General features: G+C 41.2%; 1 protein-coding gene across 1 annotated transcript in view; it reads left to right on the top strand.

Annotated features, from left to right (window-relative positions):
• Positions 1-1,636: 1,636 nt before the first annotated feature.
• Positions 1,637-26,691, top strand: part of rapgef2b (Rap guanine nucleotide exchange factor 2b) — a 125,562-nt gene continuing 100,507 nt past the window's right edge. The window contains 1 exon segment of the mRNA XM_034093510.2: positions 1,637-2,308. Within this exon segment, the coding sequence (XP_033949401.1) occupies positions 2,240-2,308 (69 nt within the window). The 5' untranslated portion in view covers positions 1,637-2,239.

Consider the following 26,691-nt stretch of genomic DNA (forward strand, 5'->3'; position numbering starts at 1 on the left):
TTATTTGTTTCTGGGGAAAGTGGGAAAAGCTGTATTTTGGTAATGGCTAATCCCCAATAAATGTGTCTTTTTCACTGTGTCTTTGTATCTTTTTAAACAAAGCACACAGAGTTAGGGCTTTTTTATGAGATCTTCATTTGATAACTTGTTTCACTTCTATTAAGTGAAACTGTGTAGAAACTCTGTGGAGCTCCTTGAAAGGCCACTCCTGTATATAACATGTTGTTATATCATTGTGTGTTTTCATACCTGGACCTAAACACGTGTCAGTCAAAGGTATTATAGTGTATTAATTATGTATGTATCTATCTAATCATCTGTTTTCTTATTTCTTAGCTTCTGGATTAATACAAGTATTTATTCTTCTTGTGTCCTTCCTGAGCTGCTTTACATTTTCCATCTGGGATCAAAAAAATACAATCTTACATGTAAAACCCTCTGGAAACACTGTGTCATTATCTTATGATGTCGTGGAGTTATTTAAAAAGTAATTGACGTGGATACAAATAGAGATAAAAAGCTGCCAGAATTGTTTATCCGTACAATTAAAGTGTGTTTGTCTGTGGCACACAATAATGACTTTACATTCACTTAACTCTGCAAGGACATTTATAAGATATTCGGTTATCTTATCTTGATAAAATGCATAAGTAGGCCTATTACTAGTTTTTCTTTTAAAGCCATAATTATCGCATGCATAGTTGTAGTCATATCAATGTGTATTACCTCATTGGGTCACTAGGTGGTTGCAGAGCATCACTTATCCACACTCCACTCCCCCTTCCCATTCCTACTTTTGTTCCATTTGTCTTTTTTTGTGAAATGGACTCGCCCATGAGCCGCCCCTTGTGTCTACACCGCCGTCAAGTCAAACACAGAAAGCAACAGCTGGACAGGAAATTGAATGATTATGCCTTAAAAATAAGATATGAGTTCATTGAGAACACCGAGCAATATAATAAGCAAATATCATGACAGTATTGCCTTGGAGTCACTGAATCAAGAGCTTTGAGCTAATCACATATTGGAATGTACTACAGATCATAATGTCACTGCTCGGTGCACAGAAGGGACAGCTGGTAGTCTACTGCATTTCATGCCGTATCGACGTCTACTGTAAAATGAGCATCTGTCCTTGATTTTGATTCGAGTTTTTGGAGGTAATCTGATAGCCTATTTAATGTAATACAAAAAGCAATAGTTATGCATTCATTATGACATTTTGCTTTATTCAAGGTTTAAAGATTCAAACATGTACAGATTGTTAACGTCATGCAGAGCTGCAGTGTAGTGGTGCAATGAAAAACCTGGATCACAGGTTCCTCAAACAATGAAATATACATAATATACAAGACATACAAAAAATACAAATACATTAAAAAAACAATAACAAAACTGCAAGCTCGGGGAATTTATTGATGCATGCAGAGGAAATTATATTGCAGAGAAAATTCAATTTTGAGGAGCTAAAACAATAACCTGAATATTAATTTACCTCAGACCCCTCCCTAAATACAGAGTCCTTTTCATTGTCTCTTTGTATTACCGTCAAACACGTTGGAGTTTTATTTTGAACATCTTTGCAGGAAGTTTAACCGTAAACTGTGTCCGGCTTTACCCCGCTGTGTCAGTCACCATGGTGGCATACAACAGAGCACAGCGGCGGCGGACCTATCTCCACTTTTAGCTCCATTAAAAATGCTAAAATAATGGGATTTCTCAGTGAGTGCTCTCGGGTCTACCTCTCAAAATGGACTTAGGTGTATTACTGACAGGTTAGCAGTTTCGGTTAGCAGTTTCGGTTAGCATACTTTTTTGTGTTTGCTGGTGCGTAATTTCTTTCCGTCGCTAGCAGAATGCTGAAGAGACAAGGAATGGCTTTCATGAACGCTGGCTTGGATAAAGGGACATTTTCTGCACTAAGAAAATAACTCCAAAGAGACAGTTTGAGCTGCGGCTTTGTGAGAAGTTTCCTCCCGGTGGGACGGGTGTTGGCAGCCGCTTTCGGGCACAGAGAGACAGACACCCCGAGGAGACTGTCGGCTGTCTGGCTCCAGTCGTGGCCTGGCACTCCCAGCTTATCCGCTAGCATTGGGATCACAAGCGACAAGAATACAGCCAAGACAGCAAGGGGAGGGGGGTGGGCATTTCTTTTGTTTATATCCGTGGCTCTGGATATTCATAAACACTTATACAGGATAAGGAATTCAATATCCTGCAGACGGTGTCTTCCAAAACAATGGCGTCCTATGTGGATAACAGCTTTCGGCAGGCTGTGATGATGAATCCGGCTGAAAGGACGCAACAGGTCAGAAGAAATTATGTATTATACTAATGGAATGTGGTGTAAAAGTGCTCCTCTGCGGTGTGCTGCTACTTTACGGCATTGCAACATTGTATGTACATCCTGCAACAGAGTGTTTCTGTGTGCAACTGTTGCCATTCAGCTTGTTCAAGTGTTACGTATGGCTACATCGCGCTAAACCCTCTATCAGCAGAGATAATCAAGACTACTTAACATAACAGGAGCTGGAGCCTTGGTGGGAATCTAAGATAATGTGTTTGTGCATCCTGCTTTTAGCATTTTAGACGTGTGCAGGTAGTAAAAAGCAGTCCAAACTTGCTGGTGCAAAACAAATGATTTCTAAAAATGGTGAATACGTAGTTTTTATGAGAGACACAGGCTAATCCAAACCTAGCTAATAGCCTTTACTAGCATACCAAAAACAGACCCTACTCTTCATTATTTGTATCAAAAGGTTTTGCACACATTTGAAAGTCGTCGGGCTTAAGACTATCTTTGGGGTAGTTTTAGTATACTTTTGGCATTTACTGAACCACATAATTGGTCTACTTAAGTTCTGTGAAAATAATTAAATAGTAGTTTCTTATTTCTTGTTTTTCAGGAAAACAATCTGAAATCCTTTCTGTCCCACAGTGTTACAGCAAAGGGGACAGTGTAGATGCAACCGGCAGAATGAAATTAGTTGACACCAATTGAAAGCTGAGCACTGCCAATTCATAATGTCCCGTCCCCATTATACATCATGTTTCTGTGTGGAGTTGTTTATCTTCTGAACATTAAAATCCTGTGGTTTCACAGACACGCACCTAGTTTTGCATGACCTCCAATACAGATAAATGCACTAAATCCTGGTTAGTTGTGGAGATGGCATCATTTGAGCCCTGCTTTCACTGCGTCTTCAGCATGGCTTTACACACAATGGAGAGTCAATCGGCCACCACTTAAACCAGTGTGGGCTACAGTTAGTGGCACAGCCGCCTGCCTGTCTATTTGACATTGAGGAAACGATTATGGTGTCATCGTCGGCTTGTTAACAGTACAAGCCCATGGTCTTTACAGCTTTGTGCAGGCTATCATTTGTACCGGTGGCAGATTCCGTAATGGTTATGGAAACAGAGACACGAAGAATTTGGTTGGCATCAGTAACAGCAATGCTCATCTAAAAGCATTATAGTCTGTTTAAGGTCTGAAGGTTTGTTAACTGAATCTGAAGTTTAAATTCTCACGTGTGTCCATCAAATAGAAAATGAAACAAAAATGCCCCTCAAAGCTTCTTTGGGCCAAAAGGAATGTCATAAAAGTCAAATCTTCAACACAATCAATCAACCATTATATGATTGAGCAAATCCTCACATTAACTTATTTGTTGGTGTTGTCGCGCGGGAGAAATTTGACTGAAGTCATTTTTTTTTTAATTCTCATTTGTTATTTGCCAATTTATTTTGATTGCTTTACAAGAAATTGCTTGTATTTTATACAGTTGTGGAAGTTACATATGTGATTAGTTTCCCACCAAATTGGTAATGTTCTCAGTTGGAAATAGTTGCAGGTAGTGTTGATGATATGTTCCTCTTAAATAATTAGAAATAGCCTATCAGTGTTCTTTATTGTTGAGATGAATGAGGATGTGATTCAGAACTGACATGTGATAACCTGCACATCCTGCCAACTACCTGAGACAATTACATCCACATGGCTTTCACTGTCTTATCTACGCCTGAATGCTTTTAGTGAGACTTTCCAAACATGACAGCATTTCTAATCTAGAACATAATCTGATTTATAGATACTGAGGCTTGGAGCACACATGGTATGAACCAAGGATGTATCAATATGCATAACATTTCTATCAGGAAGTCTTTGAAACTATGATTAATGAATGGAGAGGAGACTAGGACAGTTTGAACACTGACTAAATGAGTTTCAAAATCCTCCACGAAAAGTCTAGTACCCTAAAAAGACATGCATCCAAATATCACAATATCTTTTGACCAAAACACTTTATGGTTGACTTTATGTGCTTTCTTAGTGGATAAAGAGAAACAATCGCAATTCCAAAAGGACATGCCATCACTAAACTGTAATGCAGCCTTTAAAACCTAGAAAAGACAACACGTCTGATATGCAAAATCTAAGACGATATCTTGTCTCATATTACAGTATCCATGTAATATCAATATTTTGCCCTATAAGTCTTTTTGAAAAGCAGTACATTCCTGTCTTCTGTGATTGCTCTGCAGTAAAACCAAGGAGACATGTTCATAATAACAACGTCTTTTCGACTTTAATCTTCATGGTGTTGAATATCTTGTGACTGTGTGGTTGTTTTTCAATAGCAGCACCTTCTCCGGTGTTCTTTTCAAGTGTCTAGCGACCGTGGTGCCTGACTCTGTTTATCCTAATGGTGTTGGCAGGGCCTCTCCGTCGGGATTAGCTAACGGTTAGCAGGATCCGTCTTTATCTCCAGTCTGACCACAGGGATTGACCCTCTGCCTCGCCCTATTGTCACATGACAGGTTCAATTGCTGCCCACTTGACAGCTAGTGTTCACACTGGTTTTGTCAGTTTCCTCTGCATGCATTTGGACTGTAACTGGGAGTGCAGTGTGTTTTTCTCTCGGTGTACAAAGCAGGCAATCTGATATTCAGGAGCGCAGAGGGGGCTCTGTAATGCACCGCTGCACAGTTTTGCAGTTCTGATATGAAATATGATAACATGCATGGCAATTTCATCTCTAATTTATTTTTGATCTTGAAATTAAATCATGAATCTTGGGTTTATAACATCCCGTTTAATAAATCAGCATTTTAAACACGTATTGTGGTTTGGGGTTTCAATTGAGTTAGTTCAGCAACATATTTGACCTTTAGACTTTACCTCCTTTTTCAGATCTGTAAAATGTATTCATCTATTATTCAACAAAAATATTCCCACAATGCAGCAGCACTATGTACAGTAACATCAGGTTCAGGTTCAGGTTCAGGTTATTTATTTGTACCCGTAGGTAGATTCTGTTTGCAGAGAAAAATACAAGGGTTCCATCCTGACACTAAAAACAAACACAAACAGACACATCTCTAATAAAGGACTAGTAAAAGTACAAGTATACCCTGCTCAACCAAATCTCAAAAATATTTAAAAAACATTTTAAGAAGGAAAACACTAGTACAAACATGGACATTCAAAATTCACAATTCAAAATTAAATAAATAAATACATTACAGTATTGCTGTAACATTACAGTATGGTTTTAAAGTGCTAATATTCCCATAATGCAGCATAATGTACAGTATCACACTGTATTACACATTCAAAGTACATGACTGAGTAATTACAGACATCTGTGACGGTGCAACTACAACATTCTTTAGACAAAGACATCTCTACCTAATGGTGCTGTTCAGATGATGGATTTCATCATTGTGGACTCAAGCCACTGAGGGTTCATGGGGGTTTTATCTGATAGAGCTTCTCCCCTTAGGGAGGTCTTTGTATTCTCTGTTCAGAAAGACTGCAGGAGATCGGACACATGATCAGATTTGCAGGCGACACAGTGACAGAGAAACTGCCTCGGATAGTACGAGTCTATATTTAGGCAGCGCACACTCAGGTTTATAAGATCTTTTAACTCAATCAATCAAAGATATGGCAGTGGATTCTGTTAGACACCACCACATTGCAAACGTGCTACCTTGACATTTTAAGCCTTTGTTTCCTTTCCTTAGCAATTTGGACTGTCAGTCAGAATACAATAATCTGTAATAAGCCCTCTTTCTAAGTCTGAAAATTAATGCTTGGCTATTAAACAAATCCAACATTAATAGTTTCTTCCCTAGAATGCTTGTTCGTTATCGACCGTGACGTAAGGACTGTGTGTGTGAAAGTGGTATCTCTGACATGTTTGTTTGTCAGGTCACTAGGTGGGGGTCGGGCTAGTTGCCGTCCAAACTCCGCTTTGAACTCTGTTTTTCACTTGAAATAGTGTGTGCTGCGTGCTTTGAGAAATGCTAGTTCATGTTGTTCCTTATTTGATTTATGACTGCAAATGTGCGGTCATTTCTGTCGTCGGGCTAAACTGAACTGATTTGAACCGTATTTGTCGATGCAGCATTAGTTTCTTTAACTGTGGATCATAAGGAACCATGATTATGAAACAACTTAATCAGTAATTAATGTCTCGAATCACTTTCTGTAGTCTTATAGGAACACAAACCTGCACAGGTAAGTCCTTTGTCTTTTAGCGTGTGTGTTGATGTGCACTAAGAACAGTCCTCTCTCCTCTTGTTTGGCCAGGTGTTAAAGCTAAAGGCCACAAACAACAACAGTCCTCCGCTGAGGTGACCCTGCTTCAGTCACATATCTGCAGGGACAAGCTGCCTACTTTGTTTCCACATATTATTCACAGGAGATCAGCACAAGCCTGCGGTGACCGTACTGAACGAGAGTGAAAACAAATGCATCTGGGCCGGATATTCTTGACCTCAGTGACTTGTTGGGGAGAAAAATAAATCTGAATTTCCAGGCCGTCAGCCCGTCATTACTCAGACTCAAATGCAAACGGTGAGGAGTTGAATGGTCCAGCTAAAATAGCAAACATTCAAATAAACAAATACTCCTTTTCAACAACCGTGGCCTCGCAGAACAACATTCAATAGAAACATATAAGAGCCAAGCATAACAGACCTAGTGAAAAGGTATTTGTTTTAAAAATATTCTGAAGGAACACAGTATTCACTTAAGTTAAGATGAAACTGGGCAATACCTGCAATTTTCATTACAGCAAATAATCTGTGTTTTATACAAAAAGTCAGTTTGCGTAATGCATACATCTCCATGCATTTAAAGGTGGGGTAGGTCAGTTTCAGAAACCGGCTCGAGATACACTTTTGTTATATTCCATGGAATGCTCTTAACATCCCGATATAAATGTATATCTTAAGTGCTTTGACAAAAAATCCATAAAACAATTTCATCTGTGGAAGCCGTAATACTGTAAATCCAATCCGTTTAGCCCCCGGCTAAACGGATTGGAGTGCCGCCCTGTCTGTTATTACGGACGGGTCGTCAGCCTTCCATCTCGTGCACGCACAAATGTATCTCGTGCCCTCATTGGGCGTGCCCTCATTGGGCGTGCCGTCATTGGGCGTGCATTGCAGCATTACTTCGATGACTCGCCAGCAACAGGCGGCCACTTTCACCAGTCTGCTGACGTCATGTGCGCGTTCGTGTGTGTTGGAGGAGGTGCTCTGTAAGGAAGTCTGAAGGAAGGGGCGGATTATTTTCGGCTGTGTACTTTCAAATGTTAGTGCACTCGAGCCGGTTTCTGAAACGTACCTACCCCACCTTTAATGCATACATCTCCATGCATTTAAATAAGTTAATGCTAGATTCATACTTCTAGCAAAAGTGACATTTAATGGGCAATTGGGCGATAGCATTACATTTCAATATGAGAAAGTAGCTTTTTGCCACTTTTAATCACATTTAGTTTAATTTTTATTTTTGGCTGTAGATAAAAACAATATTAACTTGCACTGAAACTATAAATACTGACATAGGGCTGCTCGATTATGGCAACAATCATAACCTCGATTATTTGGGTCAATAATTGATATCACGATTATTAAAAAACGATTATCCATTTACTTTGAAAACACCCATTTATTGGAGAGTAAAAAAATGTGAACAGTATGTTTTTAACAGTTGATTACCCTGAACTTGAAGTATAATTCAACTGGAAAACCAATACAAAAATAATCGTTTTGTTTCGATTACGTTGTTTTCATAATCGTTGCACGCCAAAATCGTAATTGCGATTAAAATACGATTAATTGAGCAGCCCTATACTGACATGTTAAGAGTTACTTCAGGTTGTGAAATGACTGATGGGCACAGAGCGGCTCTCTCTCAGCATCCTGTCCTGTGTGAGCAGCAGGAAGAGGAAAAGCGTCAAGATGCTTTCCTAACTTAAGGCGGAAGAACGACCTGACAACAAAACCTCTTTGACCCCACAACCTGTTTTCCTTTTCTGGATCTGGGTGTTGTTTTGTGACCGTCTTCCTATTTGTGTCTGGGCGTTAGAGGCATGTGAACCTATTTAAAAACAGTCCAGATTGCTCAAGAGGCAGGACAGATTTTGTTCTACTCGAGTTGTCATGCTGTAATCTTCCCAGGCAACTCTGGGTTTTGTTACTCTCACAAAAACTCCCGTCCATTATGTAAATGTAGGCGCTGCCTTTGCCATTTTGCTTGCGCTCTGCAGTACGAACCTTCAAGAAGTAAAGTGATGTCACATGTTATTCTAGTGTTTAAAGTGGAGGCTGAGTGCAGGCTGATGTGGTTACACTCAGCGCGGTCACGGTGACGTATTCCTCCCCGATTTAAATACAGGGGAAGATTTTCAGGAAGGGGAAAAAGGAAACAAATGCACCGACATACCCACACACACAGAAGACCAGCAAGGCTCCTGATTGGCTCGTTTAAATCACGCTTTTATTTCCACTCATCGTATTGTAATGGCAATAAAGCACTGGTCATTGGAGCCATAAAAGGTATTGAATATTGTATTAAAATGACCAATTCTCCGCTGTTATGACTGTACAGGGAGCAACTGACGAAAAGGTTGCATCTGAAATGATACGAGAGGCCCCTATACTGCAGGAAGATGGCATTTATAGTTGTTTTACAGTTTTAATTGAACGGATAAATGTCACATCGTGGTGAGAAACAAGCCGGGAGCCATTTGCATTCCAGAAACTAGAATACAGCAGGATGTTTGTGTGCCTGTGACTCCCTGAAATCTAATAATGAAAAGACCAATCCTGGTGTAGTTTGTTTAAATGCACCACTGAGATTGGAGTAAGTTAAACAAACTGCGGCTTTACCCCACAAAGCTTGATTTACCAGAAGCGGAGCACAAAACCAAGCCGAGGCGCTTCAATGTCGGCAGTATTTCTACCGCTGTGATATGTTGATACTGATGATGAATAAGGTAGGTTGATATTTAATCGTGAAATATAGATGTAGTTTAAAACGTCAACATTTTTTTCACCATCAAATCAAATCAAGTTTTATTTATATAGCACACACAGGGAAATGTCTGGAGTCGTGCTCCGCTCTGATTAGAAGAAGTGAGTTTTAAGTGTAGATTTAAAACCCCTAGGGTCTGGGCCGACCACACATGGAGGGGCAGAGTGTCTCAATCTCGGATGATTGAGAAGTAAATATTCTTTGTTTCCTTGTGTTTTCCACAATCAGATGTTGTTTGAGTAAATAGGTTTACGGCCCGTCCACACGGCGACGTGCATTGAAGCTTCAACGCTTCTGCCCATTCACTTTGAATGGGGTGATGTCACGATTTGCTGAACTGCATTGTGGTTCCTTCGCTTTGCTCGTGTTGCTCGCTTCAAAAGTTGAGCAATGTTCAACTTTTGAAGCTTCGACGGAAGCATCAGCCAATTAAATCATATGCCAGTACAAGCTCTAGCCAATCAAACCGCACGCTTGTGTGTCCGGGGCGTGAGATTCATGTGATTGGTTGTTGGTCGAGTTTCAGACACGCCCACCGACAAGCTTCAACACACGCCGTGTGGACGCTGCGTTAGAGTTGTTTCAGTTGGGATATCACCCTCCTTGCTTGATTTTACTCCATATATGAAGGGCACTAGAAATCTGCAGGGAGGATCGGTGGCTGCATTGCATGCTGGTCTATTGAGGCTACTGGAATAAGGAGAGATTTGTCTACTCGATAGAGTTTCTCATTAAGTCCGGTTTTAGAAATGAAGGGCTGCACCAAATGATTACTCTCTTTAATTATTCATCTTTCCAGGTATTTGAGGTTTTAGAAAATAGGGCACACACGGCTACCGTTCTCTCCAAGCAACATTTAGAGACCATTCTCTCTTTTAAAGAAATCGCATAATAACCGAGGAACTGTCAGAGAACCTGCATGTTGAGCTGAGAAGACAAGATAGTTGTGAAATGTGTTTCACTTTAACTGTGCCTGTGGTGGACGTAACTTTAGATGAAGTGTTCTGAGGTGTGTGTAAAAAAATGCACTGCCAAACAATAAAAGCTTTTTTCGACCGTGTTTAAGGCGGATACTTCCTCAGGAGGAAGTATGTGATTTTGCCAAGTCTGCAAGAGTATACATGAAACCCTTCAACAGAATCATACCAGTGTTCCCTTTCAAACAATAGAGGGTGAGGAGAGGAAGTAACACCATTTCTAAACATTTTTTTGAAAAAGTGTATCGAGAACCCCTGGCTTTTGAGCTGAGAAAGAATGCCCTTTTAGTTTTGATTGCATGTAAACTTTTAGTGCAGTTTAGATTGAAACCTCTGGTCCCTTTGGCGGTCTGCATGATGCATGACATGCCCCCAGATCTTTACATGTTCTGATGAAACAGGACAGTGCCTGCAGGGTCACACTGTACATGCCACTGAATCCCACACATTATAAAGTCAACGGCACGTTTGAGTTCCTTATGTTTCGCATTCCTTGAGATATTTTTAAAGCAAAGAAAAACAGCTCTGGATTCAAGGCTCCAGAAATTCCATTGGCCTTCCCAGCAGAAGGCAGTAGACCTCATCCCACCGAGCGACCACAGTCTTTACATAACTTAGCCCGAGACCCACTTGGCTGCTTGCAGAGCTTAGAGAATAAACCGTTCCTGACGTGCGATATTTACACGACTGCTATTGAGTTACGTTACATCCTGCAGCTGTCATTAACCAGTTAAACCCCATGGCCCCGCGGGAGGGGGCAAAACGCAACATCAAGAAACAGCGTCTGAGGGCTTCTTAACAGTTAATAAACTATGAATGTCTCCTACTCACTTATCGGGAAGAAACTCAGCTTTCAGACAATATTAACCATGTTTAGCTAAACGAAACAAAAGGGTAATAACAAAGGCTCAGAATTAGCCCTGAGCGAGAAAAATGCTAACGCAATTAGCACAGAACTCAAGGTAAGATACCCTTATTACTTATTGTATCTGCACAAACAAGATATCGATTAGCAAGATGAGATTCCACAGATTCCAGACATATAAGTATCACCACTGAGCGATCAGAACTCGCGACATGGGAAGCAAAACCAGACATCAGTGGTTTTCACTATAAGTAATGTTGTTTTTTTTGGACAGACACTATAATTACATTTCTTTTACTATGTTCAATCTGAATTTACTTTAAAATAAAAAAGTTCTATATTGATTCCGACTTTTCTACATCCAACTCACAGGTTTATCATTGCTTTGAGAAAAAAGATTATTAATGTACCCCTTTTAGAAGTGAAGATATAGTCATTTGTTCTGGGAATGTCATTTTTGAGCCTGAGGCCTGAAAAACAGGCTCGGGGCTCAACAGGTTAAGAGCTTCATTCCTAAAGGAGATGTTGGAAATTCCAGCTTTTTGGAAGACGCATTACAAAAAAAGATCGATAAAGAAAAAACATGCTGCATACATTTTCTGTAATCTGTACTGGTAAATGGTCAATGATGTAAACAACAAGCAGCCTCTTTGGGTGCATTTGTATTTCCCCCTAGTCCCACGCACTACATGCTCACTCTGGTGAATAATCTGCTGTATAATCCTCCCTCTTGGGGCACTGCTCAGACATGCAGTGGATCAGATGGAGCTGATTAATTTGTGTGATTAGCGATCTCTAAATCCCATGCAGTACACGGCTTCACCGCGCAGCTAACACTTGTTTACAGTATGTGTAACAATGGCACAGAATGACTGCTGCTGTTGCTAAGGCTGCTTATACCCACAATTATAATGCTATTGTGTTTGGAGATTTTAACACGAGGATTAATAAGTGACAGCGGGGCTACATGTGCTTCCAGCCTTTTACAAAATGAATGTTTTCAATCTTTCATTAGTGGGAGGAAAGAGGGAGAAATTAATGCTTTCATGCGTAGATTGCAGACCTTTTCACTATGAGTTTCATCAGGCATTAGCGCTGTACATCTGCATCCTAACCAGAGCCAGCTTCATTAGCATCGTGGCTCTATGCATCTGTCCAGTTGCAGCAAAGAGAGCCAGCTTCATTAACACCATGCTCTGGGGGACTTCAAATATTCATCAGCGAGGTATTGGTAGCTTCCACCACTGCACTGAAAGTAATTTTGCTGCTCATGTATCCGTTTCTATGTTTCTGCCAATGCTGCAAATCTAGTCCCTTAGGATATTAATGCACCTGCAAATATTCAAAACATGTGTCGTGTTGTTTTTCATTTTCCCTCCCCCTCCTTTTTGCTATGTGGATGTTTCACTCACACATTGGTTAATTGCCACACTTGTTAAGATTGAAGCCACAAAGGTGATCTCCTCCCACCAGCCAATGGTGTGTCTGTATGCAAAGTGAACCGCCCCGTTCAGTGTAAACACTTCAGAGTAGGGCTGGTGTGTAAAGGGAAAGTGGGGTGTCATGGGAGACGTTTGATAACATTATTCACAGGCATCTTTGACCTAATGGATCATTTAACTGTTTTGTTTTTGAGGACTCAGTGTCAAGCTGTGATGTCGACTCATAACACTGTTTGCCGGATGGACCTTAGATCCTAATATGTCCCGTCATGCCTTGTGCAAACCGTGGTTTATTAACAGCTGTGGTGGCAGGCAGGTGATAACGCGCATTGAGAGCTAACAGAGGTGATTCATTACAATGCGAGTATGAGCAGAAACATCTGTCTTTGCTAATGGATGCTTGTCTCAAGAGTGAAAACTGCTGCAGCAGCACATTGAGTTCTGCGGGTAGGAACATGCAGCATGTTCGACAGCCGGGAAAATAGCCCCTTATAACAATGTTTCCCCCATTTATAAATCGGCGATTAGGACTGCTGTTGTTCCACTTCCTGCACACAGTGGAGCAGATCGGTGTCTTGTTGAAACGTTATCTTTGTAATTGGTCCCTGGGGGTTTGTCTAACCTGCGGCTGGTCACGTTTCCCACTCGGCAGCCCTCTGTCCCTCCGTTGCCCATCAGGGAAAATGTTGGTTCATTACCCAAGATCTGGACGTAATCTGACTCTCTCTGGGATGTTTGACAGTTTCTCCCCTGCTTCGTGCTTCTTGGAAGAAGGGGATAATTATCTTGGCTTGAACTGAAACAACGGTTACCATTCAGACCGCTTGGGTGCCAGTCTGACATTATCGGGATGATCTATCCTTCTCTTAAACCAGATAGCGTGTGTGTGTGTGTGTGTGTTTCCAGATCTTTCATGATCCAACCTCTAGGAAAGGTCTGTGGAAACATGTTTATTTCTGTGATGCAACCTTGCCCTTTAGCCCACTTGACATTTATTTCACTCTGGTGACATTGTGGTGTGTGTTCTCTCACCATGCGAGCTCTAATTCCTCTCTAAATACTGTGATGTCAGTTACAGCCCGGCATAATTTATTAAACGTCGTTAGTCCACCGGCGCCTCAGACCTTGACCGGGCTAATTGACACATCGCCTCGGTTGACCTCAAAGTGCCATCCTCTGCCAGGCGTTTTCCCATATGGCCCGATATTTCCGTCGCACTCAAACTGCTCCTGCTGAAAGCAAACCCTTTACATTAATCATTTAAGAAAAGGCTTCCACAATCCCCCATGAGAGGCTAACGTGTGCGCAGTCTCCTTATAGCAGTATTTGTGATTGAGTCATGTGTTTAGCTCCACATTTTCATAATAAAGTGGGACATTTCACTGCATAATCGATTCAAATGGACTATCATCATTGCATCATACATATTGCTAATGTGATTTAGTGTTAAAAGTGACTAGTTGTTAAGCGTCGCTCATCACTGCCGATGCATCAGACACTGCTGTATATGTGGGACGTGAACATTTGAGATGATGAGACATGATACAACCCTAGGACAGAGAATGATGGCTGATGACGGAAAGATTTTCTCCCCAAAAAAATCTACATTTTCAAGTGTTTCTCATTCAGTGGAAATGAGTCTGACAAAAGTTCCTAAATTCACATGTTATAATAATTTGACAGTGGCTTTTTATTTTGTCGTAATTAAGTTTGGCTTTTGTTCTTGCTTACCATTCTAATGATACAAATATGAGTCGTCAAATGTATAGCTCTTTTATAAATGTCACATTTTTTTACGCGTAGAGAATACAAATATTTCAGTTTACTGCCATTAAAGGGCGACTGTGGCTGCGAGGGAGTGCGGTCGTCTTTCAACCAGAAGGTTGTGGGTTCGATCCCAGCCCATGCAGTCAACATGTCGATGTATCCTTGGGCAAGATACTGAACCCTGAGTTGCTCCCGATGGCATAGCCAACGGTGTGTGAATGAATGTGTATGCATGTTAGTGCATGTCCATGTATGCATGGGTGTGAATAGGTGAACGACATGTAGTATGTAAAGCGCTTTGAGGGGTCTTAAAGACTCATAAAGCGTTATATAAGTACAGTCCATTTATCATTTACCATTTAAAAGAAAAGAAAACTACCACATACACATTGTAAAACAAACTTTTCAGAGTGATGTTAAAGTCTTGTAAAGGTTACATTGTTCATGGTTGTTTTGTCATTCAATCATTTTGTGGAAAAACACGAGTGGACTTGGCAGTATTGACCTATGACAGATTAACACAATTGTTTAAACACATTTGTCACCATGTGAATATGCATTGTGCCATGTTCTACGGTATATTTAACTTAGCGCTGTCGGTAAGTGCTGTTAAAAGTCACACGAGATATGTGACTCACATTGGGACAGCGTTCATGTGATGCTTTTGTCGCTCTGCCCACCTGTTAGGCCTGACTGCCTGTGGCTTTTTTATTTTTGCGCTATATGGAGACTGCATTTGATTATAATTGGAGGGAAAGATGCAGGCCGTTCATGCATGCTTCCCTATAGGCCCGGCTGCAAGTGTGGTGCAGACCCAACACAATGACTGCCTGTTACTTCCAGCCTCTGCTTGTCAAAAACACTTAAAATCACACCAATTATTTTGTCGCTGCTCTGGGAATGGCTGTTTTATTTATTGTACCAACTGCAGTTGTACTCGTGCCAAGTCTTTAAACAAAGACTTTTATTATAGCCCCAAAACACATGAGTTACAATCATCTAGATATGTTTTATGGAGCAGTATATCTAATTGCATTAAAATAACCACATTTCAGAAGTTTAACATTTGTAACACTTGCTGTTGAATAGGAATGTCATGTAATGGCTTGCAAGTGCTCGGCAAAACAGCCCTTTTTTATATTTGTGACCTGCTCTATCGAAATCAGTCGCATTGACCCGAAGACACATTTTGAGTTGTATACACTGTTGGAAAGAGGAGATTCCTAGCTTTCTAATGATATCAGGATTGTTTTTGTACTCCAAATATTAAGCAAAATATGTCACATTATATAGTGACTGTCACCGAGTCCTCATTTTGAGAAAAAGGCCTTCAAAGTTTCCTCTTCTCTGGAATCCATCGATCTGATACTGATACTACGGAGGGAAGATATTTTCGTTTGGAGGGTAAGCTCGCGAGTGTGTGTGTGTATACATCTGTGTGTGTGTGTGTGTTTGTGTAATTTTGCGTTTGTGTGTATTGTGTTTGTTTCCCGTGGAAAACACTCACGAGAAACACCGGCTGTTGTTGTGCCTGCTGTGACGTCAAGTTACTCCGTTCTCTGCTTGTAATTATGCCGTTACAAGCTTCAAAGTTCTATTTATCATCTGAACAAGTTTAATATTCTGAAAGCCAAGACTTTCTTTAATTGAAATCAGATGAAAACAAACTGTAACGGACCCTGCTGTGTTATCTATGATTACTATACTCTTACATTCATAATGTCAGCCGGAGGGAGGGGGGGCGGAGCAGATTGCGAGTGAGAGGTGCCTTCGTCCCTTTACGAGCTTCAAAAATGTAATTATCGTCTGATTTTGGAAATAAAAGTTTCATATTCTGAAAGCCAAGACTTTGTTTGTTTAAAATCAAACAAAACACCCGAACCCCGAAAAAATTGTTTTTTTACATAAATCCACGTTTATTTTGAAATGAGCCGTTGCGACTTCCGACTGATTTCGATGGAGCGGGTCACATTTGTGATCATGCACTTTGAAGACATTTAAATGGGTTCATTTTTCTGAAAGAAAATGACCACATACAGGCAACAACACCACACATCTCAAACAGTAACTAGCAAATACAAATTGCATTACAGTTTATTGCAAAACTAAAGAAGATTGAACCAAGCAAAATAAGATCATAATAAAAGTTGAAGGACACGGTAAGGGGAAAACAACGGCGGCCTTAAGAGTAGAAAAAGCGATGCCAAGGAAAGGGAAAACCTTAACTTGTGACAAGCCCCTCCAAAGATAACAATCACAATGGGTCGCCATGTTTCTTTTGTAAGACATCCTCAGGATATAGGCTGAAGTCCCCATCTGTCTGGAGCTTAGGTCTATTTCAGTCTGAGTGGAGTGAAAGGCCTTGGGTGGGATCATAAGGCAACTCTGTAAACAGGAAACTTCCATTCAAGACGAGGCGAGCCGGGCACACCGATGTGGTTCAGATGCTCGAGAACACTGTCGTGCTACTCTCCGCAGTCCTTCAAGATCTCTCTACTGCACTTTACTCAGAACTGATATTAATGTGTACTTGATGTGATTATAAATGCATTTCCCACAGGAGAATCTGTCCTTCTGCTTAAGTAGCTCTCACTTCCCGCTATCTCTTAGTCGCTGTTCTGGCCTTAACTGCCGGCTCAACAGATACATTATCAGCTCACATGAACCAAATGGCTTTTTGTCACTTGCTTTGGAAAACACAACGGTGTCGTTGTCCCCTTTTTAGATGCAACATTCACAGCCTTTGATACAAAAAGGTGAGGAGTCACACCTATCACATGCAGGCGGTCGCCCTCCCCCATCCCCATCCCCATCTATTGTGATGGCAAGTGATGAAAGAGCAAGGATGACAATGTTGTCTCGATACCAACAAAGACTGCTGGCTCGCTCCCAGCTCAGAGGGAACATGCTGTTCATGTGCCGATAGAGACCCTCTGGAACCTCTCCAAACATGAGACCACTGCCACTGCCAAGGTTGCATTTAAAGTAGTTAAGGAATTTGCTGTGCCACTTTGCCAGATTGGAAACGGTAAGTCATCTCTAATTAAGAAACATGTTTGAATTCGGTCACCTGCACCTGTTTTGACTTGGCAAATGAAGTCACTTGCTTATACTAATTGCATGTGTAATGCAGTAGGATTGTAGTTTATAATGGACGGTAATATTTCTTCATTTTTCATTGTATGATTAGAAGAAGTCCACATCCTTTTCTTAAAAAAATAGATTGTGGAGGTGTTTTGGTACGAAAACCATCACATTTATGGGAACACAAATCTCAAAAGCATCTGATTAGTACATGCAAGTTGAGAGGGACAAACCTGCACATTTTTACAAAGGATACATTTCAGACATGACAACATCTGTTCACATTATCTCAATGTCTTGCATCTTTCAGGACTGTTTTAGGGCTGCTCGATTATGGCCAAAATCATAATCTCGATTATTTGGGTCAATAATTGTAATTGCGATTATTGAATGTGGTTATTCATTGACTTTGAAAACATCCATTTATTGGAGAAAAAAAACGTCAACAGTATGTTTTTAACAGTTGATTACCGTGAACTTTAAGTAGAATTCAACTGAAAAACCAAAATTTGTTTTTATTAAAAGTAATAATAATAATACAAAAATTATCGTTTTATTTCGATTACGTTGTTTTCGTAATTGTTGCAAGCCATAATCGTAATCGCGATTTAAAATACGATTTAATTGAGCAGCCCTAGACTGTCTTACACTGAAACCTTCTGAAAAACATCATGGTATGCTACCATAACAACAGATTGTACACACGACTTCAAACCAGAAAACAAACTCCAATGTCCCTGTGGTGACCAGAGAGTGTGTGGCCTTGAGGCCCAAAGAGAAATCTGGCTCCTGTGAAAGCAGTCCTTGTGTTCAAAGAGTTTCTCTGGTTGTTCCCTAGCAACCAGAGGAGCATTGTAATGCTGCAATTACTTGGTGCAGAACCCCAGAGGAGAAAGCAGCACAGATTTAAAAAGATTGATTATGGAATTCAATGGGATTAATGGCCGAGGGAACCGACCAAATGGACGCAGTCACAGCTTAATATTGAACCCAGGTAGAGTTGCGAATCTGTGTTATTTTCGCCCATTGTGGAGCTCTAGGGGGATTTAATTGGTAGCTCTCCTCAAGCCTTTAGCTTTAAGTTAATTGGTCAGAAGAAAGGGGGGAAGATAGCATTTTTGGATAATGTAGGCCACCAAGCAAGCCCCAGGAAGTTTAAAGCACATCCCCACTTTCTCCACCCTTGCCTTTGCTCCTTGTTTCCCCTTTGAGCTCCCATGATGAATTGACCTTTTTTTATGATGTTGCGTAACTTTGTGATGGTTGCGCTGCACCTCTTTGAGGCCTTTGTTTGAGCGAGATGGAGCGGGTTTCATTTGGCCGGACAGTTGGCTTTGTTCCCGGAGGACAGACCTGCTACGATGAGGTTCAATGACGGAGCTGAGAGATCTCTTTGTGTCCAGTATCGGTTGAGTCCACCGTTGAATTTTGAGCAATTGTTGTGGCTGCCTGTTTACTGTATGGCTAAAATAAATACTGTGGTCTTACCAACATATCATGATGATTAGTCTTCATTTTTTGTTTCTACTGTCCCCTTTAATACTTTTGAAGAGCCATTGCACCAGCTTTCAACACATTGTAGTAGAAGAGAAACATTTATTATTCCCAAGATGACATACTTTGTTTTGCTCAGGGATAGTTCATCCTCAGTGTCGGGATAGCGTTATCAGATGATTACTGCTACTATGCCACGTGGAACTGCCGTGATGGGACACTTGCTGAATCATTTCAATGGCAACCAAACACTTCTGTGAGTGAACAAAACAAAACACAGTATCGATGATAGCGTGGCTATTTAAATACAGCTTGGTAAAGGTATGATGTCCTGTGTCACGTTTTTCTCTGACCAATCGGTGATCTGCAATGTTTTAACTCCACCTTCTGATACTGGATTATTTTACTATCTGCAAACCTTGAATGAGGTGGTACCAAAAAAAAGTAGCACATATTATCCAGGACTTTTGTTAATGGGTAACCTAAAAAGAAAGAGTAGAATGGAGTTAGGTTTTGGTTTACCATGCAGTGGAAATACAGCACTCTGTCTTGTGTGTTTTTTGTAACCGCTTTATTGCTACATTTCTAAACTCACACCCTAACACAGGAATAATTATTATTAATTGTGCAGACCAGTAGTAGATGCAGTATGTTTCTGTCAGGCTGTGCTTATAGTTGGGTACGGTGGCTGACTCTGAATGAGGCTGTGGTCAGAGCTGCGGTTGTCATATCATTTGGTGTAAAATGTTGTCTTTTGTCGGTCCAGACGAATAAAGGATCTGTTAAACTTATTAGATCCAAAAACAAACTGTGTTAAAGCTGATGGGTGCATGATGAATTGCACTTTGGTGATAACAAAATGGAAAGGTGAAGAAAGAAACTAAAGATTTCTAAACCCCCGGGATTTGTTCGAGGCAGACATGAACAGTTGACTAATATCATATTTAAAGTTGTACTTAAAGGTAGGGTAGGTAAGAATGGAGAAACCAGCTCGAGTGCGCGAGAATTTGAAAGTACGCAACCGAAAAAAATCTGCCCCTTCCTTCAGACTTCCTCACAGAGCCCCTCCCCCAACACACACGAACGCGTACATGACCAATGAGGGCACGAGATAAGTTTGTGCACCGATGGAAGGCTGACAGGCAGGTAGGCCATCCAGTTACTTTTTGCATAATTGGTCGTGCTTTTTACAGCGCCACGGCTTCCACAGATGACATTTTTTAATGTATTTATTGTCAAAGCATTTAATGTATTCATTGCTATCGGGATGTTAAGAGCATTCCATGGAATATAACAAAAAGTGTTTCTGAAGTGAATTACCTACCCCACCTTTTTTAAAGAAACTTAAATCAATATGTGTATCATGTATCAAATGACAAAGGGTCGCTCATAGCGATGAACCTTCAGATAGTTATGACCTGAATCTAGATCCTCTAGGATTTACTGACCTTTTATAGCGAGGTTCAGTTTATTGTGTTACTCTCCGAATCCCAACGTGACTGTTTTGGTTCAGTGTCTTCCTTGATAAACGTTGTTTTTGGGAACAGCATGCGGTCAAAAGGGAGGCAGCTAAAAATCCAGTTTACACTATTACATTACATTTAGCTGACGCTTTTATCCAAAGCGACGTACAATACAGTAAGTGCGTTCGACCAAGAAGATACAAACTAGAAGAAAACAGAATCATCCTGTTTCATAGAGCCAAAACATTTCAAGTGCTACTCAACTGGCTTAGATAAGCCAGTCCAGTATACAAGTGCTTTGTGAGCTGCTATCTGCAGTAGAGCACCAAACAGTGACCAGGTGCATCAGAGCAACTTCTCCTCATCACACACACACAGTTTAATCCACGATCCTTTAATTTATTCTTGTAAAGCCGTTGATAGCTTTGACTTCTTGCCCTGTGTGACAGCACCCTGGTATCATGGGGTGTGACCTAGTCAGCAAATATTATTCAGTGTTAATTGGATCGCTGTGACATCCTCTATCAGTGTGGCCTGACTAATATGTAGATAAAATGGCACCATACGGATGCAGGAAAGTAAACTCTTACAACTTGTTTTTACCCTCAAGGACAGCAGCGAGTGCAGCATTGTGTCCTCACTGTGTTTAGTTATCAGTATATACTCAATAAACCACCCTTATTCCCCTTGTGCCGTTCTTTCTATACATCACACTGTTTTTATTAAGTGAATTAATAAAGTGTTCTGTGCACAATGCAGCTCTCCCTTAGTGCTGACCACTTAATTCTCCTCATAAATAATTTCCTCTCTTGCCCCGTAACTTAGAGCAACTCTCCTCCTCAGGTACAAGAGTGACTCAGGTATGTGTGTTACTCTGCGGAAATAGAGAGGCCTTTTTCCTCCCATCATCACTGATAGGAAGGGGTCTGCGTCACATCGGAGATAAGGCAGGGGGCCCCAGTGCAGCGAGAGGATTGTGAAACGTTCTCACCTGGAAAAAAAAAGCGTAGTTTTTTTAATAGCTTGTGCTGATTTACTATCATCCTGCCATCAGTGTGAGATAGGAAGCAATATGTTTTTCTCGACACATTCTTGTCATGTGAAAGATACCGTATATCCCCGTCATGCCACGATGATACTCACGGCGACTCTTTAGTTATCACAGTTTTTATCTTGAGAAGGGAATGCTGGATGTGTGGTTGCTCAATTGTATCTTCTGAAGTGGCACTAAAGATACACACATGCATCCAAAGCAGCATCTGTGTTGCAGCTCTGATCAAAGCAGATGGGTTGAAGAGGTCACTTAACCCTTAGCCGACATTTGGACATGCCTACTGCTAAGACAAATTGGCATGCAGACTTTTTGTTCAACAACATCCTCTTGAATTCCTGCACAATGCCTACAAAATACTTAAGTCATAATACATCACTATCTGCTGCTACTTCTGCAGTCTAGCATGCAACTACTTTGCATGCTTCAAGAGGCCGAGTGTGTTTTGGTTCTTGATGGTTTTATATTGGCAGGCAGCTCAAGTAGGTGCTGTTAAGCTCATTCACATGCCTCCGGAGTCCTGTTCCAGCCAGTAACTATGCCCTGAGCATGGTGGGAAATAAATGGCCGTTCCCAAGTGCCTCTAAATTCTGTCTGTGACAGCGACGTTGTTCCCCTCCAACAGCCACTTCAACAATCATTCAGAGGTGTAATTCTACTCAATAAATGATATCAAGCAGGTGTCGAAGTGAAAGTGGAGGCGGTCTGGTTGCATTAGACGTCTTCCTGTAGACACAGAAGACTCCCATCTTCTTCTGAAACCCTTCTGAGCAGGTGGCAGTGGATGCGTGATTGTTTGTGCAGCACTTAAATCAGCATTTGAGGAAGAAGGAGACAGCCATGTGCTCTGCTAGCTTAACTTGTTAGGCTAACACCAAGTGCCTAATGCTAATAAGACTGCTAATTAGCTTTGTGTCGTATGTGCCAACTTCGATTCATTAAGGTTTTAAAGTAGTCCTACTGGTGGCAAAACATTGGAGATTTGTGTTAATTTTCCAAAAAGATTTAGACACATACGTGATGCTTTTCTTAATCACATCAAGATACAAAATAAATTGCAGTGAGCAGCATGAAAACCAGATTTGAAGACACTTGAGGTCTCTGAAGGATTTCCTTCAGTTCACGTTTCTTTCCCATGGAATTAATGTAGTGTTTTAGAGAAGAGACTGAGAAGCTCTTTACTATCATCACGTGCCGTGTCTTTGTAAAATCGGTCGCTCAGACCTCGACATGTGGCCGGGACGTTCACAGTTAGCGGCGTAGCGCTCGCTCTCGTCACCGTGTGACCTTGTTGTAGCCCACAAAGCCTCCACCTGCTCTCTCACACAAGCTAATAGATAAAAATACCCAGCAGATCCCACACTCTCTGTCAATAGAGATTCAAGCCCAGCTGCTGACCACCCTGTTAACACGGGGAATGTACAAACAAAGGCAAGGGAATGCACACACCGATATTAACACAAACAGAGACAGACATGCACACAGTGGCACCCCCCTGAGGTGTGTGATGAATGTTGTGCACATTTGGGATAAACTGCTGTTGCTGCTGTTTTGTCTGCTTCAGGGGGGCGGTGGACGAGGATACAGACACACTGCGGCGTTTGTGCTGAACAGACAATATAATGCAATATATTGCCATTAGCAGATATTGCACCGTCGGCAACATGACCTTCTAACCTTCAACACAAGCTGTCTGACTCCCAGTTGTCTGTTTACCTCGCTACGCGGCTGCAGGCTGTTCACCTCCTCACACACTGCCCTTCATTACACTTACACACTCAATTTAGAGTGTTATTCCAGCATTATGCTCTTTAATAGACAGCCCCACGTTGACAGGACTGACACTCCATTTCATGTAAAGTCCAGTGTGGCCTTTGTGGTTATTTCTTTTTGAAATGAAAATGACATTTAGAAGTTCCACCTACTGAACCTGGGGAGGACCTTGGGGACACGTGCTTTGATGTGCTGTCGGGTAAATATTGGCCCCATATGACAATTATATTCCTGATGGTTTCATTTCTTAATTTGGACCTATGAAATGTTAGAAAATAGTCACCATTGCAATTTTCTATACCCAAAGGTGACATCTTGAGAGGACTTGTTTCGTCTAACCGCCTGTCAAAACTAAATTACAATTTGTCATGAAGGACATACAAAAGGATCAAATTATCCCAACTGAGAAGCTAATAAAGACGTTTTGGGGTTTTTGCTTGAAAGTTACAGACCCCTTAATAATTTATAAAAAAAGCATTTTAATTGTATTCCTTGTCTGTTGGTCGACAAATCAGTAATCAATAATTGAGTAATAATTTCAAGTGTAGTGTACCTTTTATTGACCACGTACATGTATATCATTTCTGGACCAAACTACATTTTTTGGTTTATCTGTTAGATTTGTTTGTGCTGAATAATAAGTGTCTATATTTAACAAATGATAAAAGGTTTACACGAGCAATAATTGTTTCCAATATTAAAGTAATGTCTGCTTTTTCTTATATGATTGTAAACTGAGTAACTTGTGTTTTAAAGGTGTCAAGGTTCCAGAATGTTGAATTGTGTTTTTTTTTTTAGAAAGAACAATTTGATTGTTAAAATAGTCATTAGTTGCAACCTTGTCCCTGCAGGCCCCCAGGATGCACGGTCCTTTTATAGTTGACCCACATGGCTCCTCCACTTGGTATGCCATACCTTCCATAGGTTAGCTCAGCAGGGGGTGGGAGGCACGGCCGCTATGGCCTCTTTGAGCCTCGTGTGTGTGGGTGTGTGTGTGCATGGACACTGAGACATTATCTAGGCAGTGTCATCTGAGGAATGCAAGCCTCACCCCGGCCTGACACACAAGACGGCCCCTCCGCTGTCACGGTAACAGGATCCAGGAATACCGACGCACGGCCGAACGAGGGGTCGGTGGCGTAGAAAGGCAAACCTGGAAAGGTCAAAACTTCAAAAGGAAACGTTCTGGATCACGCCGTGGTGTGGGGCTGCTCACAATTGTTTGAATGACTGATTTAATAACCACATATGATTTACTAATTACACACGGCTGAACTTGTTTCCATAGAAACATGTTATTAGCTTTAAAATGAAAAGTAAGCATTAGAATGTCCTTATAGGAAGACCACACGTCCACAATTCAAACAGAAATGATCCTTAGATCTCTTTAATCATGCTTATGCCCCCCTAATGAGCTTTTTTTTTCTGCATACCACGCCTCATTGTTTGATTCCAACCTTGAAGCGGCCTCAGTCGAGTTCAGAGGGTGAAGGTACGCAGCGAAAAGCCCCCCCCGCAGTGACAACTGAGCAATTGTTGTAAAACTAGCTCGTCCTCGCTCCCAAGTCGCGGGGGACTAATTTGTGCGTTTCGTAGCTATTTTCTGAAACAGAACGACCGCACAAAGTGCCGTGATCAGAGCGGCCATTCCTTCTCTCAATGCCAGGGATCAAGGTCGTAAGCATCTTAGACAGTGAGGGCGTAATGAGCCGAAAGATGCAGCGTGTTCCCTGAATGCAGCCTCTTGAAAACTGCAGTAGTCAATACTGCATTGCCTTGTTTTCAATGACGAGTCGAGACTTTCTGGAGTTCTCTGCACTTTATCAGCACTTTCCTGTTCCACTCAAATTGGTTACACTCCAAAAGTTGATTTGTTCTCCAATACAAGAAACTGATGATGGAAAGTGTATCATGCTCCGAAGTTTGTTTTATTTGAACCTTCAAACGTCACAGCGCCGACAGAAGGAAGTATGACAATGTGCCACATTTCACAAATTGCCAGTGAGATGTTACTCAGTTCTTTACAAGTCGCCCGGCTGTGCTGACAGAAGTACATATGCATCACAGCAGGAGGCCCGATGGTTTCTCTCTGTGTTCATCTCTCTGTCGGCTTTGTAAGACGAGCAATAGAGTTTGCATACAGAGTCTTGTTTTTAGTGCATCAGGAAATTGATAGTGAAAGAAGTTGATAATTGTAGCATTTAGGGATGCACGATATTGTTTTTTTGAAACCGATACCGATACAGATAACTTCCTGCTTCTCAAGACCGATACCGATACCGATAATAATATAATATATATATATATTGAATGCACCTGTAGTTTTTGCACACCTGGTTAAATGATGAACTAGCCGACTGAATCCTTTATCTTCGACGAGGGAGAAGGGCTGGTCGTCAAGCGCCATCATTTCTATGATGAAGTGAGAGATCGTTTTAGCCCTGGGGTCGTCTCTGGCAAACTTCTTGCCTTTTTCAAAAGCCTCGTCGATAGGTAAAAGCCCCGGTGCCTTTGCAGCTGGCTTTGGATTCGCCGCTAGTTTAGCAGCGCAGGCGTCTTCGTACGTAGCGATGGCGATGTTTCAGGTGACTAATCAGGTAGGAAGTATATAGCTCATTGCCTTTTTCCCTCCTCGTGGAAGGTCTGCATTTGTTAATACAAATAGCAAGCGAACTATCTAACTCTGAAACTTTGAAATAGTCCCATACTACCGACGACATGTTTGTTTACTGTCCTGGCTTCACGGCCGCACACCATTTACGTCACAGCCAGGCATGAGTTAGGGAGCGCTGGATTTGTGAAGAACTCCCCTCTTCCTAAACCACTAATACCACAGTACTGGCAAAACGGGAGGAGCCGAGTGAAAAACAAGCGCCCCTCATCCCAATCCACCCACACCGCAGTATGTTTTTCTTTTACCCAAAAAATATATTGTATGTTATCGGGGCTATTAATACTTGTATCGGGTTTATTGGGATGACGTCATAATTCCTAATTATCGTGCACCACTAGTAGCATTACATGTTACTTGTTAGACACTTTTATCCAAATCGACTTACATACTCAATACTGTGGACAATCCCCACAGGAGCAATTTGGGGTGAAGTGTCTCAGGGACACAACGACATGCTGACTGCAGTGGGGTTTGAACCTGCGCTCCCCTGATCCCAACACCAACGCACTTATCCGACTGCGCCACATGCCTATCACGACTGTTTTTGTTTATACCACTGGGTATTCTTACAATTGACAAATAATGTTAAACTAGGACTGGGCGATATGGAGTATATTGAATATTTTCTACCACTTTGATAACAATATTGTAGGGTTGACTATTCTTTATAAATAATCATCAGTAACGTGGACATAAAGACTTAAGACAAATATAACTTGGGGAATTACATCACTTTACTCTTATGCATCCTTTTAAACCAGGAAAAG

The sequence above is a fragment of the Pseudochaenichthys georgianus genome, chromosome 10 (genome assembly GCF_902827115.2).
Source record: "Pseudochaenichthys georgianus chromosome 10, fPseGeo1.2, whole genome shotgun sequence".
Taxonomy (NCBI): Eukaryota; Metazoa; Chordata; class Actinopteri; order Perciformes; family Channichthyidae; genus Pseudochaenichthys; species Pseudochaenichthys georgianus.